At 50.2% G+C, this 25,011-nt stretch overlaps 1 protein-coding gene and 1 long non-coding RNA gene across 11 annotated transcripts in view; one reads left to right on the plus strand and one right to left on the minus strand.

Moving 5' to 3' along the window:
• SLC25A48 (solute carrier family 25 member 48) overlaps window positions 1–25,011 on the plus strand; it is a 46,762-nt gene that overhangs the window by 5,831 nt on the left and 15,920 nt on the right. For 7 of the 10 annotated variants that reach the window (XM_019924459.3, XM_019924460.3, XM_033853198.2 and 4 more), the window contains exons 2-5: window positions 2,250–2,293; window positions 5,732–5,803; window positions 7,787–8,045; window positions 23,500–23,757. In XM_019924459.3, the coding sequence (XP_019780018.1) occupies window positions 2,250–2,293; window positions 5,732–5,803; window positions 7,787–8,045; window positions 23,500–23,757 (633 nt within the window). The remainder of the gene's footprint in view (window positions 1–2,249; window positions 2,294–5,731; window positions 5,804–7,786; window positions 8,046–23,499; window positions 23,758–25,011) is intronic. The other 3 variants (XM_019924462.3, XM_019924461.3, XM_019924463.3) reach the window with 2 other exon arrangements.
• Window positions 16,742–19,461, minus strand: LOC141278324 (uncharacterized). Its single transcript, XR_012330863.1, has 3 exons — window positions 19,336–19,461; window positions 18,245–18,332; window positions 16,742–16,868 (listed from the first exon to the last, which is right to left on the minus strand). It is a non-coding gene; the product is annotated as an uncharacterized lncRNA (long non-coding RNA).

A 25,011-nucleotide genomic window follows, 5' to 3' on the forward strand; every position in this document is an offset into this window, starting at 1 on the left:
ATGGGTGGACTAATGAGTGTGCAGGGAGATAATGGCCCAAGGCTGGGTCTGGGGCTGCTGCCCTGGGCTGAGGGATACAGCCAGAGCCTGAGGACCAGAGCTCCTTCCTTCCCCTGAAGGGAGGGGTTCCTGTAGAGTGAATGGCCCGGCTTTCCGCCGCCCACCATCTTTCTGCCTCTGCCCCGTTCTGCGGGAAGGAGGGGTTGAGAGGGGCCTGGAGGTTCTAGACCAAGGGAACATTTGTTCTGGAATAGCTGGTTTCTCTGCCCTGTAGATATCTAATGTTCCAGGACCCCTGGTCTGCCCTACCTGGTGCAGTCACTCCTGCTAGCAGAGACACTGCTTCCTCATCAGCACGACGGGGAATGGGTCTCAGAAGGATGGCTCCTGCTTCAATCTCACAATCATTGCCTTCTGCGGTACGGCCTCAGGGCGGTCTTGCTTGCCTCCAAAATCGTTCTGGCCTTGTGAAGGTGTGTGTGGATGGGCATTTTTCATTGAAAAGATCCGGAGTATCCATCACCTTTTCAAAGAGGCCTTCTTAAAAAAAAAAAAAATCGATAGGGATGGCAGCCCCTTTGAGCATCCTGTAAGTGCCAAGCTCTGCTGGCCCTTTACCTTTTCTACTTCAGTTCATTCTTAAAATGGAACCGTGAGGTAGGTGCTAATGTTATTCCCACTACACGTGCTACAAGGGAGGCGTAGAAAAGCTAAATAACCTGCAGGTACCTGAAAAGTTTCTGGGTTTTCTCTTCATACCCTCCCTCTTTTTTTTGAGGTGAGATTCACATAACAAAATGAATCACTTGAAAGTATACAATTCAGTGACATTTAGTACATTCACGGTGTTGTGCAACCATCTATCTAGTTCCAAAACATTTTTCTCACGCCCAAAGGAGTTTCTGGACCCATTAAGCAGATACCGCCGTTTCCCCTTCTCCAAACCCTGGCGATCACTAATCTGCTCTCTGTCTCTATAGATTTACCTATTCTAGATAATTCCTATAAATGGGATCATACAGGATGTGACCTTTTGTGTCTGGCCTCTTTCACTTTGCGTAATGTTTTCCACGTTCGTCCACACTGCAGCACGTATCAGTACTTCATTCCTATTTATGTCTAGGAATAGTCCATCGTATGGATACACCACATTTTATTTAGCCACTCATCCAGCAGTGCACATTGGGCTGTTTTTACCTTTTGGCTTTTTTGCATAGTGCTGCTATAAACATGTGTGAATATGTACTTGTTTGAGGGCCTGTTTTCAGTTCTTTTAGGTATATTTCTAACCGTGGAATCCCTGGGTTATAGGGTAATCCTATGTTTAACTTTGTAATAAGCCAAACTGTTTTCTACGGCAGCTGCACCATTTTACATTTCCACCAGCAATATATACGAGTTCCAATTTCTCTATATCATCACGAATACTTGTTATTTTCCTTTTCTTTTCTTTTCTTTTTTTTTATTATAGCCATCCTAGTGGGTGTGAAGCAGAATCTCACTGTGCTTTTGACTTGCATTTCCCTAATGACCAATAATGTTGAGCATCTTTTCAGGTACTTGGCCGTTTGTATATCTTCTTTGGAAAAATGTCTATTCAAGTCCTTTGCCCTTAAAAAAGTTTTTTTTTTCTTTTTAGTTGTTAGAGTTCTTTACATATTCTGGATATCTGACCCTTATCAAATGTTCGATTTGCAAATATTCCCCCCCCTTCTCTAGGTTTCTTTACCTTCCTGAGAGTGTTCTTTTATGCACAAACGTTTTTAATTTTTATGACATCCAATTTATCCAATTTTTCTTATGTTGCTTGTACTTTTGTTGTCATATGTAAGAATCTGTTGCAAATCTCCATTCGTGGAGACTTCCCCCTATATTTTAGCATATGATTTCTGTAGTTGCAGTGCTTCCATTCAGGTCTTTGGTTTCTTTTAACTTTTGTATATAGTATGAGGTAGAGGTCTATTTATTCTTTTGCATGTGGGTACCCAGTTATCCCAGCACCTTTATCTCCCTTTTTTTAGGGTACTTGTTTCTTGAGGCAGGACCCAGGTTTTACTCCATTTTCTTGCCTTCCTCCATGCGTGAGCCTGTGCCTAACACACTGGGTGGGGGTTGTCCCCTCTGGTGACTGGGCATTGACTGAATAAGTGAATGTAAGCGTCTGAGTCCTCTGTTCTGTCCTAAGAACCAGCCAGTACAAGCGAGGAGTCCAGGGACTGAGTAACCAGGACGTCCTCTTTGATCCACAGGTGCAGCGAGCGTCATCGTCGGCCACCCTCTGGACACAGTCAAGGTACGGTAGCCATGTTGCCATTACCTTTTGGAAAGGGGCCTGGAGTGAGTCTGACTCTGGGAATGTGCCTGCTGTTTCTGACCCCCAGAAAGCCACCAGTGCAGGGCAGGCTCTCTGTGCCAGTCCACGGGGGTGGAGCGCTAGGAGGCCCAGTTGGAATGCTCCCCCGTCCTTGCTGGGCAGTGATTTTGTTTTTGTGAAGCTCCATTTCTGCCTCCAGGCTCTCATGAGCTGCAGGGGAGGGATGGGGCACTGTGAGTGCTCTCCTGCAAGCCTCTATGGAGCGAAGGAACCAGAATCTGGGCCCATAATCTAAGCTTGGGCCATTGGAAAAGATACTCCAGGCACAGAGACCGGCACGGGCAAAGACAGTGAGGTGGGGACACCACCGGGGGGGCCGTGCTTTGGAAGGGCCAACATGGCCACTTCTGCTGATGCATCAGGTTTCTGAAAGCAGCTACGGATCAGAATCCAGGACTGGTAGGTCGGCACTCAATCCTTGGAGGCCTTGACCTTCAGGTTAGGACTCTAGACTTAGGTTGGGAATGGGAAGCTGTTATAACTTGACGGAGCCAGCAAAGCCACCTGGCATTGGGGTCATCCACGCTTCTTGTTCTACACGTGTGGAAACTGGCCCAGAAAGGGGAAGGGTGTCACCTCAGGACATACAACAAATCGAAGCATTGAGGAGTGAGATGTTACAAAGGGACATTCTTTGGGTCCACCCCTACCCCTGCCACCTGTCCCCATGGTGACCAGCACTCACAGCTGTACCCTGAGAACGTGGCCGCAAATAGCGCCTCCTCACCCTGACTTCCGCATTTGTATCTAACGCTGTGCCAGGATCGTGCACAAAGAGGACCTGCCAGGCCCTTCTCCAGTGGTCACTGTGGTCCCCTTTCTCCCCATCTTCCTCCCTGCGTGGCCGTGGGCCCCTCCTCAGTCAGAGCCCAGGCCTGCTCTCTTCTTGATGGGGAGGTCAGCCTATGTGTCTAAATAGTTAAAGGTACTTCCTGGCCCCTCACACAGGCCCAGCCTTCTGCTCATACCTCAAATGCATCTTGGATGCTTTCTCTGTGCAGGCACTGTGGGGCTGGCAGGGCAGCAGTGGTGGACAAAGCAAGTCCAGTCCTTCCCCGGCCTAACAGCCACATTTCTGACCCAGGCAACCAGTGTCTCTCCCTGGTAGAGCATCCTTCCCTCACCTGCAGCTTGGTTAGGGGAGGGTAGAGCTTGTTGGAACCCCCATCCTCATCCCCTGCCCCTGGCACAGGAAAGCCTGGCCACCCTTTGCCTGGCGACATGTCACCTGTAAAGACCAGGACTCTCCTTCTTTTCTCCACTCTGCCCCCTGAGCCTCTGCAGGGAACCTTTCCTGATACACAAAATCTTGTCTCTGTTCAGCCTGAGAACCTCCCTGCTGAGGGTCCCAGCCTAAAGATGCTGGCTTACATGGCTGGCCTCTGGGTCCAGCCCGGGGCTGTGGCCTGGGGCCCTTGTTTCTCTCCAGAACATCCTCCTTCATTCTGGCTGGCATTTTCTCTAGAGTTCCTGTTCACTGAGAAAGGTCTGGGCAATAGTCTCAGAGTCAGAATAACCTGGAGTACAGCTCCAGCCTCCCACATACTCTCCTATGCCTAGGGCACAGCACTTAACCTCCCCAAGCCTCGATTTCCTCGTCTGTAAAATGGGCAAAGAGCACCTCCCTGGTGGGGCTGTCATGAGGATTGTCAAGTGGCAGTGAGGATAGAGCAGTGAGCGATCCCCTCCTGTCCTGAAGAATACACACATTAGAGTGTGGGGAGGCAGATGAGTGACTTGTTCCTGGTTCCCAGGGTCGCCCCTGGGAGAGCCAATCTAGAAGGATCTGGGCTGCTGACCTGGGTCAAAGACTCATTCCCTGCCTGCAGCTGCCTCACCACAGGTGGGAGAGCCAGCACTGGCTACTTGGTGGCAGTAGAGCTGGGGTCAGGATGCACTGCTGGCTCCAGGCACAGCTGGTGCATTTAAAGTTTATGTTTGATGCAATGTGACCAGGGTTTTCTACTCAGGGCTCAGCTCTCTACAGCCCAGCTAGAGCACTATAAGAGAATACATTTGCATTGTTTTAAGCCACTGAATTTATCGTAATTTGTTACAGCAGCAATCGGAAACATGTACAGGGAATCAGCTTTCTTCATCTGTGAAGTGGGGATAGTATCCATGCCTCAGAGCATTTGTGGGATTCTGTGAGAAAAGTTCCATAAGATTTCCAGTGTTTTCCCAAGTATGCAGTTGGTGCATACTAAATGCTAGCTCCTGTTGCAATTGGAGTCCTTAGAGGCTTGAGCTGTGCTGCTGGCCTCGGTGGCAGCTTCCTCAAGAGCTGACAGACTTTTGCTCTGGTCTAGACCCAGAGTGAGGTGTGCCCTGGGCTCTTCTGTGGCTTTTCTCAGACCCTCTGCCTGTCTACGGATGCCCCCAGTCACCAGAGCCAGCCTCCATTAGAGGATGCCACAGTTTCACCTTCCGGCCCCTCGGTTAGCCAGTGCAAAGGGCCGAGTGCCACAGCCACGCTCGGCTCCGGGGACGAGAGGGAAATACAAGACGGCCCTGCCCCAGAGGGGGAGCCCAAATAAACCCTAAGTAAACAGACAAACAGATCACATCATTGCAGCATGTAAGCTCAGACCCAAGAGATGAGCAGAAGCTGGAGAAAGAGCCTTCCAGGGGAGGAAAGCAGGTGGAACGTTCTGGAAGTGAGAAGCAACGGATGCTCCAGGGTCCAGGAACGTGCCGCGTGGCAGGCCCAACGGGTGTGGAGGAAATGACCTGCAGGTGGTGAAAGCCACGCTTCTGGGTGCTGGTTAAGGGTGGAATTTATTCTGAGTTTGGTGGGAGGCCACTGGAGAGCTTGAAACAGCAGTGACAAACATTCATCGTTGTTTGGAAAAGATTAGTCTGACTGTTGTGTAGACACAGGCAGAGGAGTTGGGGTGGGGGAAGCAGGAGGCCAGCGAGGGGCCCAGCCCATCATCAGGGTGAGAGATGCAGGGGTTCTGGAGATGAGAAGAGCAGGTTGCTCCTGGGAGTATTTAGGAGGGCAGACTGACGGACAGCAGGTGGGCCAGAGCCACGGGTTAGCTTTTTGTACTCAAGATGCAGCAGCATCATGTGTCCCCACACAAGTGTTGTTTTTGCACACCAAACTGGCCTTTGTTCTTCTCTCAGACCGAGGGGACTCCTGCTGCATTCAGCAAGGTGAGAACGGGACTTGGTGCAGGGAGAGGATGCAAGGCCAGCCAGGCCGGGACTGAAGTCCAGGCCTCCTTCCTGACGGGGTCACTGGGGCAGGGCCTTCCCTTCTCTGGGCTTCAGTGCTGGGAGCCCAGCGCCGTGAGGGAGGTGGGGATGTAACCTGTCTCCGGCTGGCCCTCACGCCCTTGCCTTTCTCCGCAGGCTCGCCTGCAGGCCGGCACTGGCTACGGGAGCACCCTTAGATGCATCCGCACTGTGTACAGGAGGGAGAGTGTAAGTGCTCCCGGGGTGGGGTCTCCTCCTGGGGACCGAGGTCACAGCCCCTCACACCGGCACGCCCAGCAGGAGGCCTGTTTATTCCGCTCATCACCTTCGGCTCAATTTTCTCTCTTCATCTCACACCATCCTCAAATATTATGTGTTACCTAAACTTAACCCTGCCCCCAAGTGGGATGTTATTGAGGAAAAAAACTAGTTTGGCATCACCTCTCTGGAGAAATTCGGAGGCATTTAGAACCACAATGTGGAAAATTCCTACAAAAACAGGAGGACCTGCCAGGTTTTCAAAACCTAATGTGTGGCGGTAAACCATGTGTTCACAGGCTCCCTTTATCCCAGCATGGGGCGGCGGGTGCGGGGAGCAGGCTCTTCTGATCCCAGACACCCCGAACGGGCTTGCACCCCAGGTCGCTCCAGACCATGGACCCAGGGGTTTTCTCTGCGAAGGGGAAATTCTGAATAGCATTTTGTAGAAGAAGCATCAGGTGACCTTCTTGAGAATGAGTATGTGCTTTTGGAAGACTCCAAGGCTCCTCCTTGGGGAATTTAAAATAAATTTTAAAATTTAGAATGAAATGACCTGTTGGTTTAAAGAAATAGTCGGGTGTAAGCCCTGTGGCAGCCCTGGGCTTCTCCTTGAGTCACTGGAAATGTGGCCCCGTTATTGACTGCTGTCCCCACCCAGGCTCCATCCTAGGAAGTGCCCTGGAGCTCGGGAGCCTCCTGCCTGCACCTGGAGGTTCTTCTCTTCAGTCAGAATATGTCTTGTGTCCTGGTGTTGATCTGACTCTCTTGATCGTCTGCTTTAAAATCAGGGGGAGCGCTGTGAACCCAGCACTCGTTGCTCCGGGGTAATGTTGTCCGATTCCTGTGTCCCCTGAACGGCAGCTGTTGAGCCTCCTTTTTGGCACATGTTCTCCGCAGTGTCTGCCAGCCTGCATCTCCGCTCTGGGGTTTCTGTGGGGACTGTGGGTGTTCCTCTGACACACAGCAGCTCAGAGCTAAGTGATGTCTCAAGTTATCTGAGGGACCTTGTTGTAGAGGAAGAGGCTGAAGCATGGTGCGTGCGTGCATATGTGTTTGCGTGCACATGCGTGTGTGGACGCCTGTGTGAGGAGGTGTCCTGCCCCTTGCAAACAGGGGGCATGCGTTCAGGTCGGGATTAGTGGGTTTGAGCACAGCCTGGAGTTTTTACAATGGCTTCCTGGTGCTTCTTCATCTTTGGTGCCATGTGTGCTGCACTGACTCCTCGAAGAGCCTGTGGAATTTTCCAGGTTCAGTGGAGCATCTGTGGTGTTTGCTGAGAACGCAGTGTGTATGGACAGAAGCCACATCGTGCTGTTCATCCGGGGACTCCCCCTCTGGCTTTTTTCCAATAGACTCCCATGCTCGGGGCACCCAGCTACATGCTGGCCCAGGTGCCCCTGGGATGCTGGGGGACCCTTCTTACCCCATCACTACAGGCTTAGCACATTATATTTTAATTGCCTGTCAGTTTGTCTGGGTCCCCCCTCCCCTGCCCCCAGACTGTGAGCTCAGTGAGAGCGGAGAGTGTGTCTTTCTTGTTGTCCTCCAGGGCCTGGCACGTGCCCAGAGAATGCTTTTGTTGGAGTGACACATGAGGAAAGAGTGTGTGGTGCTTGGTAAGCCCACTACCCACTGGGGCTCCATGGGCTGCCCTCAGCCACAGCCCAAGAACACTGCCACTCCAGTGACAAATGCAGGTTCCAGGCCCAGCACATCACGGCTCAGGAACCAAAGCTTCATGCAGAAGCCGGTTCCTCCTCGGGTTAAGGATGCTCTTGCCCTCCCCTGTCTCTCCCCTCACATCAGCATCCTCTTTTATTCTTTCCACCAACGTACTGGTTTGCTTCTCCTATGGTGTCTCCCCTGCCAGCCCGCAGGCTCCAGGAGGGCAAGGTCTCTGCCAAGGGCAGCATAGGCCCTCATGCTTCCTCCCCCTGGGTCTCCCCACAGGTGTTTGGCTTCTTCAAGGGCATGGCCTTCCCCCTCACCAGCATCGCTGTCTACAACTCAGTGGTGTTTGGGGTCTTCAGCAACACACAGAGGTTCCTCAGCCACCACCGGTGCCAGGAGCCCGAGGCCGGCTCACCCCGCGTGCTGTCTGACCTGCTCCTGGCCAGCATGGTGGCTGGCGTGGTCTCTGTGGGGCTGGGTGCGCCCGTGGACCTCATCAAGATCCGGCTGCAGATGCAAACACAGCCATTTCGGGAAGGTAAGCGGCCAGGGGAAGTGGGCTGGTGTCTGGGGACCTGTGACCCTTTCCTGGTTTCCCAGGTCTGGGATTTGATTAATAATCTTTTTATGGAGCAGGGCATCTATGTTGAATCATTTTATCTGTAGTGGTAACTCTCACTGGTTAAGGATTTTCTACGCGCCCGGTGCCTGCAAAGAGCCCCGCATGGGTTCTCTTAATTCGTCTTCAGCACAATTCTCTGAGGTAGGTGCTGTGATTTTTTCCATTTTACAGATGAGAAAACTGAAGTTCCCAGAGGTTAAGATGCTTATTCAAGGACACACAGTTAATGACTGGGCAGTCAGGACCAGCTACATAACTTGCAGCCCCCCAGGGTGAAATGAAAATGAGATCTTTTGATCACAAATTAGTAAGAATTTTAAAAGGGCGACAGCAGAGCATTGAGGGGCCCTGTGTGACTGCCCAGGTCTCAGACCCACACCTGCCCCCCCCCCACACCAGGGAGTGCAGCCAGGGAGGCCTCAAGCTGAACTGGCTGCAGGGCCATGAAGCGGGCCGCCCCTCCCTCACCCTTGGTGTTCCATTAGAGCTTCATTTCTTTTTTTCTTTTTTTTTTTTTTTTGCGGTACGCGGGGCTCTCACTGTTGTGGCCTCTCCCGTTGCGGAGCATAGGCTCCAGACGTGCAGGCTCAGCGGCCATGGCTCACGGGCCCAGCCGCTCCGCGGCATGTGGGATCTTCCCGGACCGGGACATGAACCCGTGTCCCCTGCATCGGCAGGCAGACTCTCAACCACTGCGCCACCAGGGAAGCCCAGAGCTTCATTTCTTATGTGCTGCGTAGCTACTCCTGCACCGCGAGCTGGAGCTCTCATCTCCTCCCTGCTGGGAAAGAGGTTTCTGACTCCTCCTGGAGCAGTTTTGATAAAGGAGGATGGAAAGAGTGGGAAGGTACTTGCTGTGCAGAGTAGATAGCGCCAGCTCCAGAGGAGGGATGAGCTGGGGGTCTTGGACAAATTTCAGTACCTTGGGGTTTGGTCCTTGGCTCTCATTTTACTCTGTCTCCTCAGGGAAGATATTATCCCTTCCTGGGCCTCAGTCTCTTTTCTGTATAATGGAAGGATTGCATCCCAGGTCCCTCCTTCACCTCAGATGTATACCTGACAGATCTCATGGGTAAGACCCCTCTCCTCGGCAGCCTCCTGAACGGCCTCCGTGTGAACCCTCTGCCCACAGAGGCGGGGGGGTCGGCTCTGCCCCATGGCTGAAGCCCCAAAAGCTCGCTCAGGAGCATCCCAGGCCAGTGCCTCTCCTGCCCCCAACCCAGGTTCCTCGATTCAGCCTGCACTCCCTGCTCAGCCGGGGAGGGGTCTAGGGCAGGTCTGCACACACTCTGAGCACAATGCTAATACTCCTCACAGGGGTCCCTGCTACCCCAAGAACATGAGTCACACCTGCTGGGTGCTCAGGGCCCCTGTCAGCATGAGGGGAGATGCAGGGCGACAAGCGGGTTGGCTCACCCAGAGGGTCACAGAGCATACTCCCATGGGGGCCGCCCAGGGAGACACGGGGCAGGCAGGTCCTTACCTCCATCCATCTGACATACTGAATCGTGTCTTGGTACAGCTCAGTTTGACCAAAGAGGTCACACCTCTGAGAAGAGTTTGGAGCTCGCTGATCTGGTCCTATCCCAGAGGCAAAAGCAAAGATGTAGAGAAATGAAGGGCGTCGTGGACAGGCCTAGAACCCAGGAGTCCTGGCCCCCAGGCTGGTTTTTTGCGCTATCCTGTCTACTTCCAAAAAGCTGTGTTAGTCTAGGGTGCAGAGGAAATCTCTCCATAAGCCTTAAAGCTCTTTGGGGTCCAGATGTTGCAAGAGTCTCGGTGATGAGGCTCCTGGGGGCAGCCCCACCTCCTTCACAACCAGGGCACCTTGTCCATGGAAGGGGAAGAGAGAGGAGTAGGCATGCTTTGTACGTGTGAGGGGGCCCTCAGCCAGCCTAGACACCAAGGAAGGTGTTTCTCAATAAATGCCGGGACGTTTGGAGGCAAGTTAATGGGTAAACTTTCTTCACCGTGTTTGCTTCCATTCTCTGTTCTGTCCTCGCCCACCTACACTTTTCCTGCAGAGGGTTCTAGAATGGTGGCTGACTTGGCAGGCTAAGGCCTGAGCTGCAGGGGTCCTGAGGCCAGGCTAGAAGCCTCCGGAGACTGGAGGAAGGATAGGAGCAGAACAGCCAGGGCAGGAGCCTCACTTTTAGGGAGCTGAGCAGCCTCCATGAGCAGCTGCCTAAGTGTTCATCGTGTCCTGACACTGTGTTAAGCGCTGTGTGTGCATCATCTCATTTAATATCCACCCGACAGTGGGAGGTCAGCATGACTGTTAGCCCTGTTCATCTACCCAACGCACAATAGTTATGTACCTGCTGTGTGCCAGGCTCAGGGCTAGGTGCTGGGGACACAGCGATGAACAGAAGGCTCCGTTCCTCTTGTAGTGCTCTGTCCAGCAGACGGGCAGACAGGAATTGGGCCACTCCAAATAGGGTGGGTGGCAGGGAGTGGGTTGGGCTCTCAGCCAGGCTGGGGGTCAGGAAGGGCTCCGGGGCAGGTGGTGGGAGGGGTGGAAGGAGAGCGTAGAGGTCAGGACGGTACACCTGGTTAGGGCAGCACCGAGGGCCACCCATGCCTGCTCTCCTGGGCCATGGGAGTCTGAGGCACAGCCCACCTGGGCTGGGACTCTCTAGAACTGCCCGTCCAGGAAGTTGGGACACTTCTGGAGCCTTGTTTCCTGGAGAAGCCCGCTGAGCAGGGAGAACATGGGGATGGTGTGCCCCGCCCCTCCTCCAGCATCTGGGCGGGAGGCAGTTCCGTGAATCCGCGTGGCGCAAGAAGGAAACCGGTTCTTAAGTAAACCGCTTGAGGCAGCGACAGAAAACGAAAATGTGTTTGTTCTGTCTTCCCCAGTGTGTGCCAGGAAGCTGATCTTTGGGGAGCTCAGGGAAGGCTCTTAATAAGAGACCAAGGGAGGTCCTGCACACAGATTTTTCTCAGCCCTGCAAAGCTCCAAGTCATTAGCGCCTGATCCCAGGGGCTTAGCTGGCAGTGCGGACCAAAACGGTTGACCTGAGTGGGCGGAGGGAAGGTAGAAACCGAGACTGGAGGGTCCGCCTCAGCTGTGCCCCTAGAGCCTCTGATCTGGACTAACCCAGAAGAGTCACAGCCATGGGGGCCGAGCAGCCAGTACTTACTTAGCCCTCACCACGTGCCAGGCACTGTGCGAAGAACTTGGTGTGTGTTTAATCTTCACGACAACCCAATTCCTAGACATTTACAAAGGGGAGACTGAGGCACAGAGAGATTCCATCACCCGCCTGAGGTCACTGCCCTAGTGGAAGGTGGAGCTGGGATACAGACCCAGGCAACTGACTCAGAGCCCACTGATGCTGTTTCTGCTTCTGCCCCAGGGTTCTGTAGAAGCTGAGGCTACAACAACTTTGGTAATATCTGGGCCTTTGCACAAAATCATCATGTACAAAACCAGTTGCAAACTTTGCGGGAGGAAAGGGGACTTGGAGGATGTCTCCAAAATGACAGTGTTCAAGTAGTGGACATAGCTTGTGGGCTTCGAGGGATGGGTCTGAATTCTGTGGCTTTGGGCAGCTCCACTCTGTGTGGCCCACTCTTCCTTACCTTCCCCTGTCCCCCAGATGCATGGGGAAAGGGCTTTGGCGACTACAGGTGCTGGTCAGGATCAACTATTGGGGATAAAGCATGGGAGGCAGGCAGTGGGTCATCAGGCAGTACTTTCTGCCAGGAATCTCTCCAGAAGATGAGGAAGGGTGTAGTTATCTTTCACTTGTTCCTCGGGAACCCTCTTGGCCAGAGATAGAAAACTCAAAGACTCGCTGGGACCAGGGAGGTAACATAAGTAAGCACAGGTACCTGGAAAATGTACCCTTTTCCATTTTTTGGACACCTACAGCCCTCCTAACCTGTGTTTCGTTTTTCCTCTTTTTATTGAAACACAGAACATACTTCACTTTCCATATCACTCTGCTGTTAGAAACACAGCAGTTCAAGCACATGTGTCAGCCTTGGTTCTGGGAAGGCAGTCGGGAGTGGTGCGCACAGTTGCAAGCTGCCCAGATCCTGTGGGAGGGGTGGCTGCAACCCAGCTCTGGCTGACTGTTGCCATGTGGCCTGGATCTTCTTTTTAAGAGAAGGCAGAAAGCTAGATTTTCCCAGGATCTTCCAACTGGAAATTGTCAGATAATTCAAGTAAAAACAAAACCAAACACAAACCAATGTAACACCATGCAGCCGAAAGCATTGTGTGGGCTGGACAGTGTGGGGCTGTGGTTGGCTGCGAGCTTGTGGTCTCTGCTCTGAGTCAGGCCCGCTCTCCCTGATAACTGGGCTGAGATGGGTAATTGCAGGCTACCCTGTGCAGGGCTTGTGGGATTGCTCATGGCTTGTGGCTTTACCCCAGAATTGCCAGTCCACTTCCCCGGGTGGTGACAACGGGTATGAGAGACTACGCCACGTTGGAGACATGCAAATATAAAGCCATTGAGTTCATCCTCACTGTCCGAATGTGGAGGGAGAAAGCGCCCACCCACCCAAATACAGTCACCGTTAACACATTAATATGTTTCCTTTTTCTGTTCTATATGCATGGATTAAATGTTTTAAGAGGTTGTACTAATGTTATATAGACAGTTTCACATCCTGTTCTTAATTCAACGTAAAACAGAAGCATCTTCCATGTTACTAAAATAGAATTATAAAATTAAAATAGATGGATAATATTTAAAATAGATGTACAATATTCCATCAAATAAACACACGCACACACGCACACACGCACACACACACTTTGAGAGGGATGATACAGTGTAGTGAGAATTCAGTTTCTGGAGTTAGGCCACCTGTTTCTAATCTTACCCCCACCTGTTGTCGCCAAGCCTCAGTTTACTCATATGCATAAAAGGCGTAACAGGAGTAGCTCCTTCATAACTGGGATGGGATGGGATAACATGTAACACAGGAAGATCTTAGCACAATGTCTGGTACGTTGAAAACACGAAATAAATGTTAGCTATGCAAGTAAACTTATTAGTTAGAAGTCTTCCTACTAGTGAACATTTAGGTTGTTTACAGATTTTCCTCTTCTAAAAATAGTGATGTGATCAGCAAATTTGTCCATAAAGAGTTGCCTTCATTTACAGTCATTTCCCCAAATGTGTGGGCTCTTTGATTCGTGACTGGGCCAAAGAGTACAGTCATTTTTAAGATTCTTGGTACATATTGTGAAATTTGTTATACAGAGGGGTTTTACCAAATTACATAGGCAGTTGCTAAAGTTTAAAGGGAGTGTCCGTTGGGCGCTGCCTACCAGTACATGCTAGACGGCAGTTATCCTCGTGAAAACTCTTCCAACTTCACGGAGGTTTTCTCCTGGGGCCTCTGTCATTTGGCCTGAACTAATTCAGGTCTGGCCTTGACAGTAAGGTGCCTGTAAAGGTGCCGTTTTCAAGTTATCATTACCCTTCGCCCAGGCATGAGCCTCACTAGGCACCCTGCTGGGCCCGAGCTGGAATTCAGGGGTGAGGTCCCTCTGCTGCCTGGGCCAAGTCACATCCTGGAGCCCGGTGGCCAATGACATTCACTCCTCCCCCATCTGGGAGCTTTCAGGTCTGTGTTTTCATTAAGAGCCTAATTAATGTGCAGATCACAAAGCCCTCAACACCACAGGAGGCCAGAGTTTGCGGAATCAGAGGAGGACTCAGCATTAACTCTGTGCTGACCATCATAGTAATTTCACCAGGCCCAGCTGGAGGCAAAGGGCTGAGGGTTACACTTGATTGAATTCACTCTTTGATTCATTCATTCACTAGCGTTTCCCGAGGCCCTGCTCTGAGCCAAGCAGAGTAGGTAAACCAGGTATCAGACACGCACAGCCCCTGCCTTCATAGAGCACTCAGTCTGGTGGGGAATCAGCTGTGCACCAGAATGAGAAGGGCCCCAGGAAGGCTCTGGAACCTCAGAATCTGGCTCTGCAGACCGGGAAGGCTCCAGAGAGGAAGTGGCTCTTCATTGGGTGTTTGAATACTGGCTAGGATTTGGAGGTGGGGATGTAGGGAGGGAGAGCTGTTTCAGACTGAGAAACGATGTAAGGAAAGAGTCAGTGGCAAGGGACTTCCCTGGTGGTCCAGTGGTTAAGACTTCACCTTCCAGTGCAGGGGGTGCGGGTTCGATCCCTGGTCGGGGAGCTAAGATCCCACATGTCTTGCAACCAAAAAGCCAAAACATAAAACAGAAGCAATATTGTAACAAATTCAATAAAGGCTTTAAAACTGGTCCACATTTGAAGTGAGAGAGTGGCATGGACTTATATATACTACTAAATGTAAAATAGACAGCTAGTGGGAAGCAGCCATATAGCACAGGGAGATCAGCTCAGTGCTTTGCGACCACCTAGAGGGGCAGGATAGGGAGGGTGGGAGGGAGATACAAGAGGGAGGAGAGATGGGGATATATGTGTATGTATGGCTGATTCACTTTGTTATAAAGCAGAAACTAACACACCATTGTAAAGCAATTATACTGCAATAAAGATGCTAAAAAAAAATGGTCCACATTAAAAAAAAAATCTTAAAAAAAAAGAGTCAGTGGCAGGAAAGGCAAGCATGTGGCAGGATGAGGGGGGAGGGGTGGAAGATGCAGGGTCAGTTGTGAAGAGCTTGGATTTTTAGCCGAGTATGGGTTTCCCTTCTGTTCTGCAGGCAGTGGAGCGTCTTGGACAGCAGCATGACCTGAGCACAGCTGTGTGGTAGGAAGTGAACCTGGCCTTCAGAAGGGGTGGGAGGGGGTGGGAATAGTAGAGGTGAGGAGTCTGATTTGGAGGCTGCTCCACAGACCAGGCGAGAGGCTGGGAACGCCAGACCCGGGGCCGTGGGCTTTGGGAGTAGAGGGGAGCGGCAGATGGAAAAGGCATTGATGACGTAGAACCAACAGGCCCAGCAGGAGAGAGGAAAGTGTCGAAAATGACCCAGGATTTCAAAGTTGGGTGGCGATGAGGGAGGTGGTACCTCCCACGCAGGGAATTCACCAGCAGATGAAGCATGCAAGACAGAGCTTGGCGTGGAGTGGAGCACACATACTCATCGTTGCTGCTGCTGGTTTGGACCCTGGCTGGAGGGGTAGGCTCAAGTGAGAACTGTGGGGACTTGACCTTGGTTCCTGTCGAGGGAGGGACTGCAAATGGAATGTCAGGGCTGGAGGTCTAGACAGGGGTGCGACAGACATAGAAGTGACAGCTGAAGTCATGGCGTTAGATGCAAATGCCAAGGTGAGCTGCAATAAGACCTGGGTAGACGTCAGTGAGAAAACGCTGTAAAGGGGTTCGGGAGGGAACTATACTGATGCTAATAGCTGTAGTTAACAAGTATTGCGCCCCAGCCATGTGCTCTGTGCTAACACAAATCCCGTGATTCAGTCACCACAGCAACTCTATGAAATCCGCACATTCTCCATTTGACAGGTGGGGAAACTGAAGCTGGGCTTAAGTGACTGGTCCATGCTCCCTGGGCTCTTCCGCCCCGGGCCATGCAGCTCCACACCCTGGGAACACAGTCCTGAGAGACTCGTGTCACCAACGTGGGGAAGGAGAGGGTAGAAGGGAGAGTTGCTGAAGTCAGGGTGACAGTGGGGACGGAGACCAATGGGCAAAGAAGGAAAAAGACTTTCTTTTCCAAGTTGGGAGGGGAGAAGGCAAGAGACGATTGCGAGAGAATTTTGAGGCAAGAGGAAGGAAGTTGAGGAAGCCTGACTCTACCATACTTAAGATAATCTGATGGAATGAAAGGGACAGAGTGTGGCCAGGATTCGAGGAGGAGAAGGTCCTAATACCTGGACATGCCGAGAGGAGACAAGCTGGACTGGATGGTCACAGTGGGAGTGCCAGCTGAGGGGTGATCTGGGCAAGTAAGATCGTCAGCCACACACCTGAACACAAAGCCCGTTTGAGCTCAAGAATCTGCATGATGACAGAATGGGGCAAAACCATTTCTCCCTGGATCTTCTGAAATGTCTGGCTGAGAAGGTCAACAGCTGTGCCTCAGAGGCCCTGACTACATCAGTTTGTCTCTTTGGCAACACAGTTTTATTGCTCCCATAAAGATGTGTGGCTGCCAAGAAGGATACTTATCTCCAGGCAGGTTAGCCTTTTGATGCAGTGGACTTTCTAAGAATTTCCCAGTTCAGGGCAGGAATTATTGATGCTAAGCTCCGTAAAGAGATACACATTGATCCATTCAGTTCCTAAAGAAGGAAGCCTCTGGGAAGGCAGGAACCCTTGGAATGTGATAAGGGGCACAAAAACCTGGAGACTAGCCAGGACCGTACAGTCGGGGCCTTCTTCTCAAGTAGGCTGTGTGCCAGTAGGAAGTGAGGGCTGGAGCAATGGCAGCCCAAAAGTGGAGGGAGGAGGTCTGTGAAGAGGCCAGGCATATAGCCATGCAGTTCAAGAGGTGCCCTTGAGTTCTGGGCAGTGTGACTGAATATTTTTCAAACTGTGGTCCCACTTGCTTGCCAAGATTAATGAAGGTGTACACAACATAACACACCGTTGTATAAGTTACATACAGTGAGGACACATCCATTTGTTCTTTCAATCAATTGACAAGGGCAAATATTGTCCTGATTTCTAGACTTGACACTAGTGTTGGTAGTTCTCAGAGCTGGGTCGGTATCTACAATCTTTCCACAGTAGGCTTGGCAGGTCATGGCAGGTGACAGCAGGGCATGGCTGCCTGAGATTAGCAAGTCCAGCACTTCCGGAATCTGAAGTCACATCAGGGCAAGGTAATAAAGACAGGAATGATAACTATTTGCCTAAAGTAAAGTACATTTGCACAACACACATTTTAGTAAAGTACATTTGCCAACATTCTCAGTTAATTTTCACAAAAGCCGAATGATGTGGACAGGCCACTGATTCTTCCCCTTTTGTGTATGATGAGGAAACTGCAGCCCAGTGTGGTTGAGTCCTTTGTACCAGGTTGTACAGTAAATAGAAACTGAGAAACAGAGCAAATCCCAGCTGCTCCTAATCCAGGGCTCTTTCTACTAAACCATCTGCCTATCATGGACTCTTCAGATCATGAGAAAACTGCTGGACTCTTTAGAAACAGGAACTGGGCCAGAGCTTCCCAGTTGGTAATACCCTGGGGAAGTGAACTGAGGGGTCCCTCAGCTTGTTGAAACCCAAACCACAGAGGTTATACCCAACCTGTTTGTTGGAGGATGTCCATCCACATTACTGGATGCTTCCATAACATCTTCGACAAGTGTGGCAGCTTATGATTTGGAAGTTTCTTTTAGCATCTATAGTCTCTGGCACAAGGACCAGACAGGGCTGGGCTTGGAGGAATGCCGAGCACAGGAGGTGAAGCTTTGGGAGGCCCCGGTGCTAGAGCTGCCGATCAGATGCTCAAGTGTTCACTGAACGGATGTTGAGGCACATACGGCCCACAGTGTCAGGCACAGGGCCACAGTGCCTGGGACAGGCCACAGTGTGTGATTCCTATCATCAGGAAACTCACTGAACTCACGGTTAAGGCAAAACAACGTGCTCAGGAAACAGCGGCAGCCAGGACAGACCACGGCAGGGGGCACAGCCTTGGCATGGACTAAGGGTCCCAGCTTTTTCTACGAGTACCTTTTACATATATACGATGGAGACCAACCCATAGAACGGCTGTTCACTTTGTGTCCACAGATTAAGAAAACACATATGACAAGAAGCTACCATGGATCATCAGTGTACTTAAGTAATTGTTATTGTGTTCCCACAATAGCACCTACACATATGAGAAAAATGGCCAGACATGTATGTGAGATATTTCAGGAATTCTGTCAATCTATAATGCTTGTGGATGGGTGGGTCCCTTGAAATAACCCCATGCTGCCCACTTCCATTTGAGAGCCTGCTGGCCCAGAGGCATTCGAGCACAGAACACTTGGTGAGCCTGCATGTCGTTAACTGGGGACCAGCAGGGCCTCATCAGTGGGTGGCGGACTTGTTAAGGATTTTCTGGAGAAAGTGACCTGTTGAGAAATGATGTTGTATTTCCACCCCACCCTAACATAGGCACACAGAGGAGGATTGGTGGCGCTCTCCCTTCCAGAGAGGCTCCTGAGGCCTGGGCCCTCCTTACCTCAGTGGATCAGTGACCAGTCACTGTGTTTCAGCTGACTTTCCAGTTTCCAAGGTCATGACCCACTGAAGAAATTGAACAGCATTGCCTGAAAAAGAAGTGAAACTTGTTCGTGTTTGTGTCTGGGAAGGGTACAGCGGGATGCAGTGACAGGACCCTGGGTTCTGAGAAGAGGGGCACTAGTGGCAGATCTGTGGGGACCTCAGCCTGCATCTGGGCCAGTGCAGCCTCTCTGAGGTAGGAGGACCCCCCAAGGAGTGGCTGCATGTGTACCTGTTAGAACTGACCAAACCTGGACACCCGTACTCTCTGCAGAGCTCCCTGCAGAGGCACCTGCCTACAGAGGGACCTCCCGGCCCAGGCAGGAGCCAGCAAGCAAGGCACCAGACACTGCTGCTGAGCGGTGGAGCCAGACAGCCACAGTGTGTGCTCCGAGGAGCGATGGCGGGGACTGAGCTGGACAAGGCAGGGGAGCCCAGAGGAGGGGTCTTTTTAGAACTGTGTAGGCCTTCCTAAGCTCCTAGGTGAAGGTTAGGAGCAGGGTGGGGGGCAATTTTATCAACTTTGAACATCCTGCTCGTCTCGGTGTAGGGCGCTTGAGTTGACCCTAAATGAATTTGGGAAAACAAAGAAAACCACAGGCATCCTGAGTGTAACTCTACCTATCATAGTAAAAGACTCTTGATTTAGCGAGTACAGCAAAAAATGGCCTTAATGACAAAGTGCTCATGATAAGAAATAATCAGAATTTGATTCATCATCTTATCCTCATTTTAGAACAAAAAATTCTCATTAGAGAAACTAAATACATTTCATTCTAGAAGGAAATATACCTAATGTGAACCCTTCCCTTGCATGTGTGCACCCCAAGCCAAAGCCCTGAAGGTTCTAGAACAACAGGCTGAGGGGCAATGGTTCAGTGTGAGCAGGGTGCCTACTTCCTTCCTTGGGTTCCTTGCACAAAGACAAATCCACATGTATCAGATGTGCATATTTCCAAGAGCTGCTTGCCAGCAACCTCCCAAGTCAGTTCTTAAGGGTCACCAAAATTTGTTTTACACAAACTAAATTTGGTCCACTGCTAGAGTTACCAGAAGCTCTGATTCGGTGCTTTTCTAAGTCTAGCTGCCAAGGCTCCTGGGCAACTCCTTCCCCAGCTGAGCCACAGAGCATCTTGTGGTCTGAGCAACTGATCAGAATCCCAGCGGTCTTCTGCCTTGTGGTCCCTTATGAATTGTCCATACCACTATTGCTAAAGTAGGTGGGCCCATAACAGAGATTTGCTTCTCATTGAGTGACACGTCATTGATGTCACAGAATCCTTTTGCCTTGAAAAGCAGGAGAGGCTAGGTAGGCTTCTTTGCTCTGCCTGAGTAACCAAAACAGTTTATTTCAAGTCTAAGACGTCATTTTCTCAGCAGGATATGGTGTCTGGTGCATGCCATGGTCAAAACTCACCAACTGTGCACTTACAAGCTACACCTTTTATGGAATGTAAATGATACCTCAGTTAAAAAAACAAACTAATAACAACAGGCAGAGGAGGCCAGAGGAGAAGACAAGGGCTATTAAGAGTGATTGGTCTTCATGGGAAAAAAGGTGAGACTTAAGAACAGGGAAGAAGTCCAGCCAAGAATGCATCATCTCAATGTAATAACAAGGACACATCAAACAAGCCTCAGATAAGGAAAGTTCTGTTAACAAGAAAGGGGGTGGTGTGGTCTTGAAAAGTGGCAGTGTCATAAAAACAAAACCCAAGAAAGGCTGTGGAAATGCTCCAAATGAAAGGAAGCTAAAGAGACCTGACAACTAAATATAATACATGATAGACTAGATCCTGTCCTGGGGGTTGGGGAGGAACACTCTAAAGGTCAGCACGAGATCACAGGAAGGTATGAGCATAGACAGTACATTAGATACAAGTATTGTCCATGTAGATTATGAACCCGGCTGTTGTCCCACAGTATGTAGAATGGTATCCCGAGTCTTAGGAAACACAGACTGAAGTATTTAGGGGTAAAGGACCATTTTGTATGTAACTCACCCTGAAATGGGTCAGAGAATAAAATTATGTATGCATGTGTGTGCAAAAGAATTTCCTTATTGCTTATTTTGGGAGAAAAAAATGAAAGTACAGATTTGGTTCTGGTTTGGGTCTTGATGTCAAGGCCGGTTCTCGTTTGGCCAAGTGTTTTTCCAATTTTATCAGATTCTCTCCTTCTATCAGTAACTCCTGAAAGCCACATTGTACCCACAGCTGATTCGTGAAAACCCTGACTCCAAGTCAGGTCACTGTTACCTGGAGATGAGCATGGCCCAGGCAAAGTTTAGGCACTGGGACAAAGGCATCTGTTCAGTTTAATTGCACACACGTGTTTGAGTGAAAAGTGAGGGGGCGGAGTGGGAGAAGAGGGGGAGGGAGGGAGAGAGCATACAAACCATAAAAAAAAATAAGGTAAAATGTTAACAATAGGTGAATCTGGGTAAAGGTGTTCTGTGTACAGTTTTCCTTTTTTGTACTTTTTTTTTTTTTTGCAAATTTGAAATTATTTCCAAATAAAAAGTTTCTTTAAATATATTGGGGTTGAGGGAGCTGGAAGGAGTTCCAAGGGCTTCACAGTATCAACTTGTGTCCAGAAGGCCTTGGCCACCAGTTCAGACTCATGTCAGTATTCCAGGTCACCATGACAATTCTTTTGCTGTAATAATTGTAAATGGATCATTTTCAAGCAATAAAAGCTAGATCACTTATGTTACAACCCTGGGAGAATGTGAGAGAATTTCCTTATTGATTATCCTGAAAAGAAAAGGAAAAAAGTACAGGTTTTTTGTTGACAAAGTCAGTTGGAGGTTAGACAAGTTTTTTTTTCAACATCTGTCCCCCACACAAGCAGAATGTTATCAGGACATTCTCTTTCAATCAGTAACTTCTGAAAGCTACATCATACCCACAGTTGATTCATGAAAACCTTGACTCCTGGGACAGATCACTGTTACTTCGACATGAGCATGGCCCAGGCAAAGTTTATATGTTGGGACAATTAACATCTATGTGGGCTAATGTCAGAATTTCCCAGGATGACCCTGGTGGTATCATAGTGGATTTGGGAGAGAAAGGGGTGTTCAGTGACCTCTCAGTGGATTCTCAAAGACCACAGTGTCTGATCTTGCTCTGAGCTCAGCGGGCCATGTGCCCCTAAAATTGGCCACCACTCCTGCTCACTCCCTGCTATAGACTATAGAATGAGACTCAGCCTCCTGCCCACGCTGTAGTTGGCCTAATGTACGTGACCAGGATGCCTCTGTTCCCCCAACATAGAAAGAAAATACGGGATTAGTTTATTCAAGCATACTTTCCAGGCAAATAGGAACCTCCCCCTGGACCTCGCCTACTTCTGGGTTGAGTGAAAAGGACAGGTTGTACTTTACTCCTAAATCTCCGGTTTGGGCTGTGGCATCATGAAGCTGAGTATTTTTTCCTAATCTTCATTTGATAAAGATGGGGCTCTGTAGGGGGCTTGGATGTTCACCTATATAGCAAAAGTGATCTGTCTCTTAGCCAGCATGTGTAAAACCCCATTGAGAGGGTGATTACAGGGCATTAAACCCAGGTGGCAAAATACGCATGTGGTCACAGGCAAGCTTCATTCTGTTTCTGTCCTGGCCACGTCATGTTAGTTCTTCAAGAAGGGAAAGTTGAGAACATGAGTCCGCTTTATCTGCACTGGGACTAGGAGGTCTCTCTGGCCATGAGTCAAAGCTGTGCTAAAAGGTCCGTAGCAGGGGCCTCCCTGGTGGCGCAATGGTTGAGATTCCGCCTGCCGATGCAGGGGACACGAGTTCGTGCCCTGGTCCGGGAGGATCCCACATGCCGCGGAGTGGCTGGGCCTGTGAGCCATGGCCGTTGAGCCTGTGCGTCCGGAGCCTGTGCTCTGCAACGGGAGAGGCTGCAGCAGTGAGAGGCCTGCGTACCGCAATAAATAAATAAATAAATAAATAAATAAATAAATAAATAAATAAAAGGTCCGTAGCAGAGTAGACAGGCATGAGGCAGGGAGATGGAAGAAGCCCGATGGAAGAATTAGAGGGACAGACAGAGTCACTACTTGCTGTCTACACACGGCCTGTAAAGAAGCTACTGATATAACAACAGATGATCTGCCAGCAGAGACCCCAGAGGTCAGCTAAGGAGACAGCACCCTGTGCCCCTGGACTTTGAGGGCCAATGGCACCAGTACTGCCCTACAGCTGTTTCAGGGCACAGCCTGGCCAGGGCTGGAGAGAGTCAGTGAGAACATGTCCAGCCCTCCAGCCAGTGCATCCTGCACCCAACTCACACCAGTCAACTTGGTCTCAGTAATAATCTGGTGATAACATTGCGCTCCTACAGTGTTCCTAGCGCCATGCTGAGCTCTTTATAGGTATTACCTTGTTGATACTCACAACAGCCTGTTCTCTTTTTTATTTAAAAAATACAATTTTCCAACTTTATTGAGACACAGTTGACATATAGCCTTGTGTAAGTTTAGGGTGCACAATGTGATGATTTGGTACACGTATGTATAGTGAAACGATTACCAAGATGAGGTCAGTTTACACATCCATCACCTCGCATAGTTACCATTTTGTGTGTGTATGTGGTGAGAATGTTTAAGACCTGCTCTCTTAGCAACTTTCACGTATACAATACGGTATTGGCCTGTCCCCTTTTCAAAGGTAAGGAAACAAAGGCTAAACAGGTGCCTACCAAGGTCAGAAAGTTGGTAAGCAGGGCCAGGATTTGGAACCAGGACAGTCTGCGTCCAAATCTCATACACTTTTTACCACACTATGCATGAGTACACACACACACACACACACACACACACACACACACACAGGGTGTTGGATTTTCCAGCCTCTGCTTCAAGAAGGAGCTTGGTATGCCTCAGCATATTTGATCCAAGGCATCGTGCAGTCACATTTACTTAAAAAGACATAGTGATGGTTGACCGAGAACCTCTGGGCATTCTAAGGCAACAGGTGCTTTATCACCTGGCTGGGATTTTGTCCAGTCTGGCTGAACATGCTGGCAGGAGCTCCCTGCTGGGACTTCAGAATACCCATTTGAGTTGCCAAGACGGTCAGAAGTTTTGGTAAAAATCAATTGGTGACGTGAGTGGGAACTGTCAATGGGCTGGGCTGACTCCAATGCCAGACAGTGGTCATTCTCTTGCCCCCAGGTCACTTGCTATCTTTTTGCACTGTCTTTGCAGCCAACCTCGGTTTGAAGCCCAGGGTGGCAGCTCTTGGGGAGCAGCCAGCCTACCAGGGGCCTGTGCATTGCATCATAACCATCGTGCGGACTGAAGGCCTGGCAGGGCTGTACCGGGGCGCCAGTGCCATGCTGCTGCGGGACGTCCCGGGCTACTGCCTCTACTTCATCCCTTATCTGTTCCTGAGTGACTGGATCACGCCCGAGGCCCACACAGGCCCCAGCACCTGTGCTGTGTGGCTGGCGGGAGGCATGGCAGGTAAGGGCGGCATGGCTGATCCCTGCCCCCGTGCTGACCATGGCAGCAAGACAGCTGGGGAGCCTACCATACCCTTCTCAGCCCTGGGGAAGGGCAGGGTTCATCCAGCCACTCATCCAACAATTCTTTGTTAAGTACCTGCTATGGCCAGACCTAGCCAGGCAAAGGGCTAGGAATGGGGAATGGTCCCCCCTCTTTCTCCCATCCCCTTCTCTCTGAGTCCCTATTTGGACTCTTACAGCTTTCAGCTGGAAGGTGTATTTTGAGCACTTACTCTGTGTCAGGTATCACTGAGCTTTGAAAAGAAACTCTGTTATCATGGCTCACCTTTTTTGAATACTGGCACCCTGCAAACCTTTCCAATGTGAGATTTTCATTGGCCCCAGAAGGTAGGAATAAATCTCCCTATTTTTCAGGTGAGAAAACAGGTTCAGCGTGACCAACTCAAGGTCACACAGCTAATGCAGACAGTATAGTAGGGACTCTGCAGTCAGAAAGATCCAAGTTCAAATCCACACTTAGTCATTTTGTGACCATGGACTGGTTACTTAACCTCCTTACTCAGAACCCACGCTGCATGCCCATTTCACCTTGGGTAAAAGTCAATGACCTTGCAATGGTTTCAAGACCATCAGCATTCCAGCTGCCTGTTACCCTTCCGCACTCATTTTGTTTGCTACCGTCCCCTTACTTTGCTCTGCTCCAGCCACGCTGGTCTCTTTCCTGAAACTTGACTGTGCCTGGCTCTCTCCCCACCACAGGGCCTTTGCATTGGCTATTCCCACTGCTTGGACTTAGCAATGCAGTAGGTCACCAGGGACTTTGACAAGACCCATTTTGATGAAGAGAAGGGTGTGAAAACCTGATTGAAGTGGGATCAAGAGAGAATGGGATGAAAGAAACTGGAGAACCCAAGGACAAAAAACACTTCTGAGAGATTTGAATGTGCTGTATCGGGAGAGAGAGAAACACAGCTGTAGTCAGAGAGGCGTATGGAAGTCAAGAGAGGATTGCTTCTCAAGAAGGCGGATAACTGATGAGAACGTACTGTATAGCACAGGGAACTCTATCTGATGCACGGTGGTAATCTAAATGTGAGGGAAGTCCAAAAGGGAGGGGATGTCTGTATGTGTATGGCTGATTCATTTTGTTCTGCAGTGGAGGCTAACACAACCTTGTAAAGCAACCAAACTCCAAAAAAAAAAAAAAGGCAGATAACATGGTATGTTTGATGCTGATGGGAAGGATCCACTG

The sequence above is a fragment of the Tursiops truncatus genome, chromosome 3, assembly GCF_011762595.2.
Source record: "Tursiops truncatus isolate mTurTru1 chromosome 3, mTurTru1.mat.Y, whole genome shotgun sequence".
NCBI lineage: Eukaryota > Metazoa > Chordata > Mammalia > Artiodactyla > Delphinidae > Tursiops > Tursiops truncatus.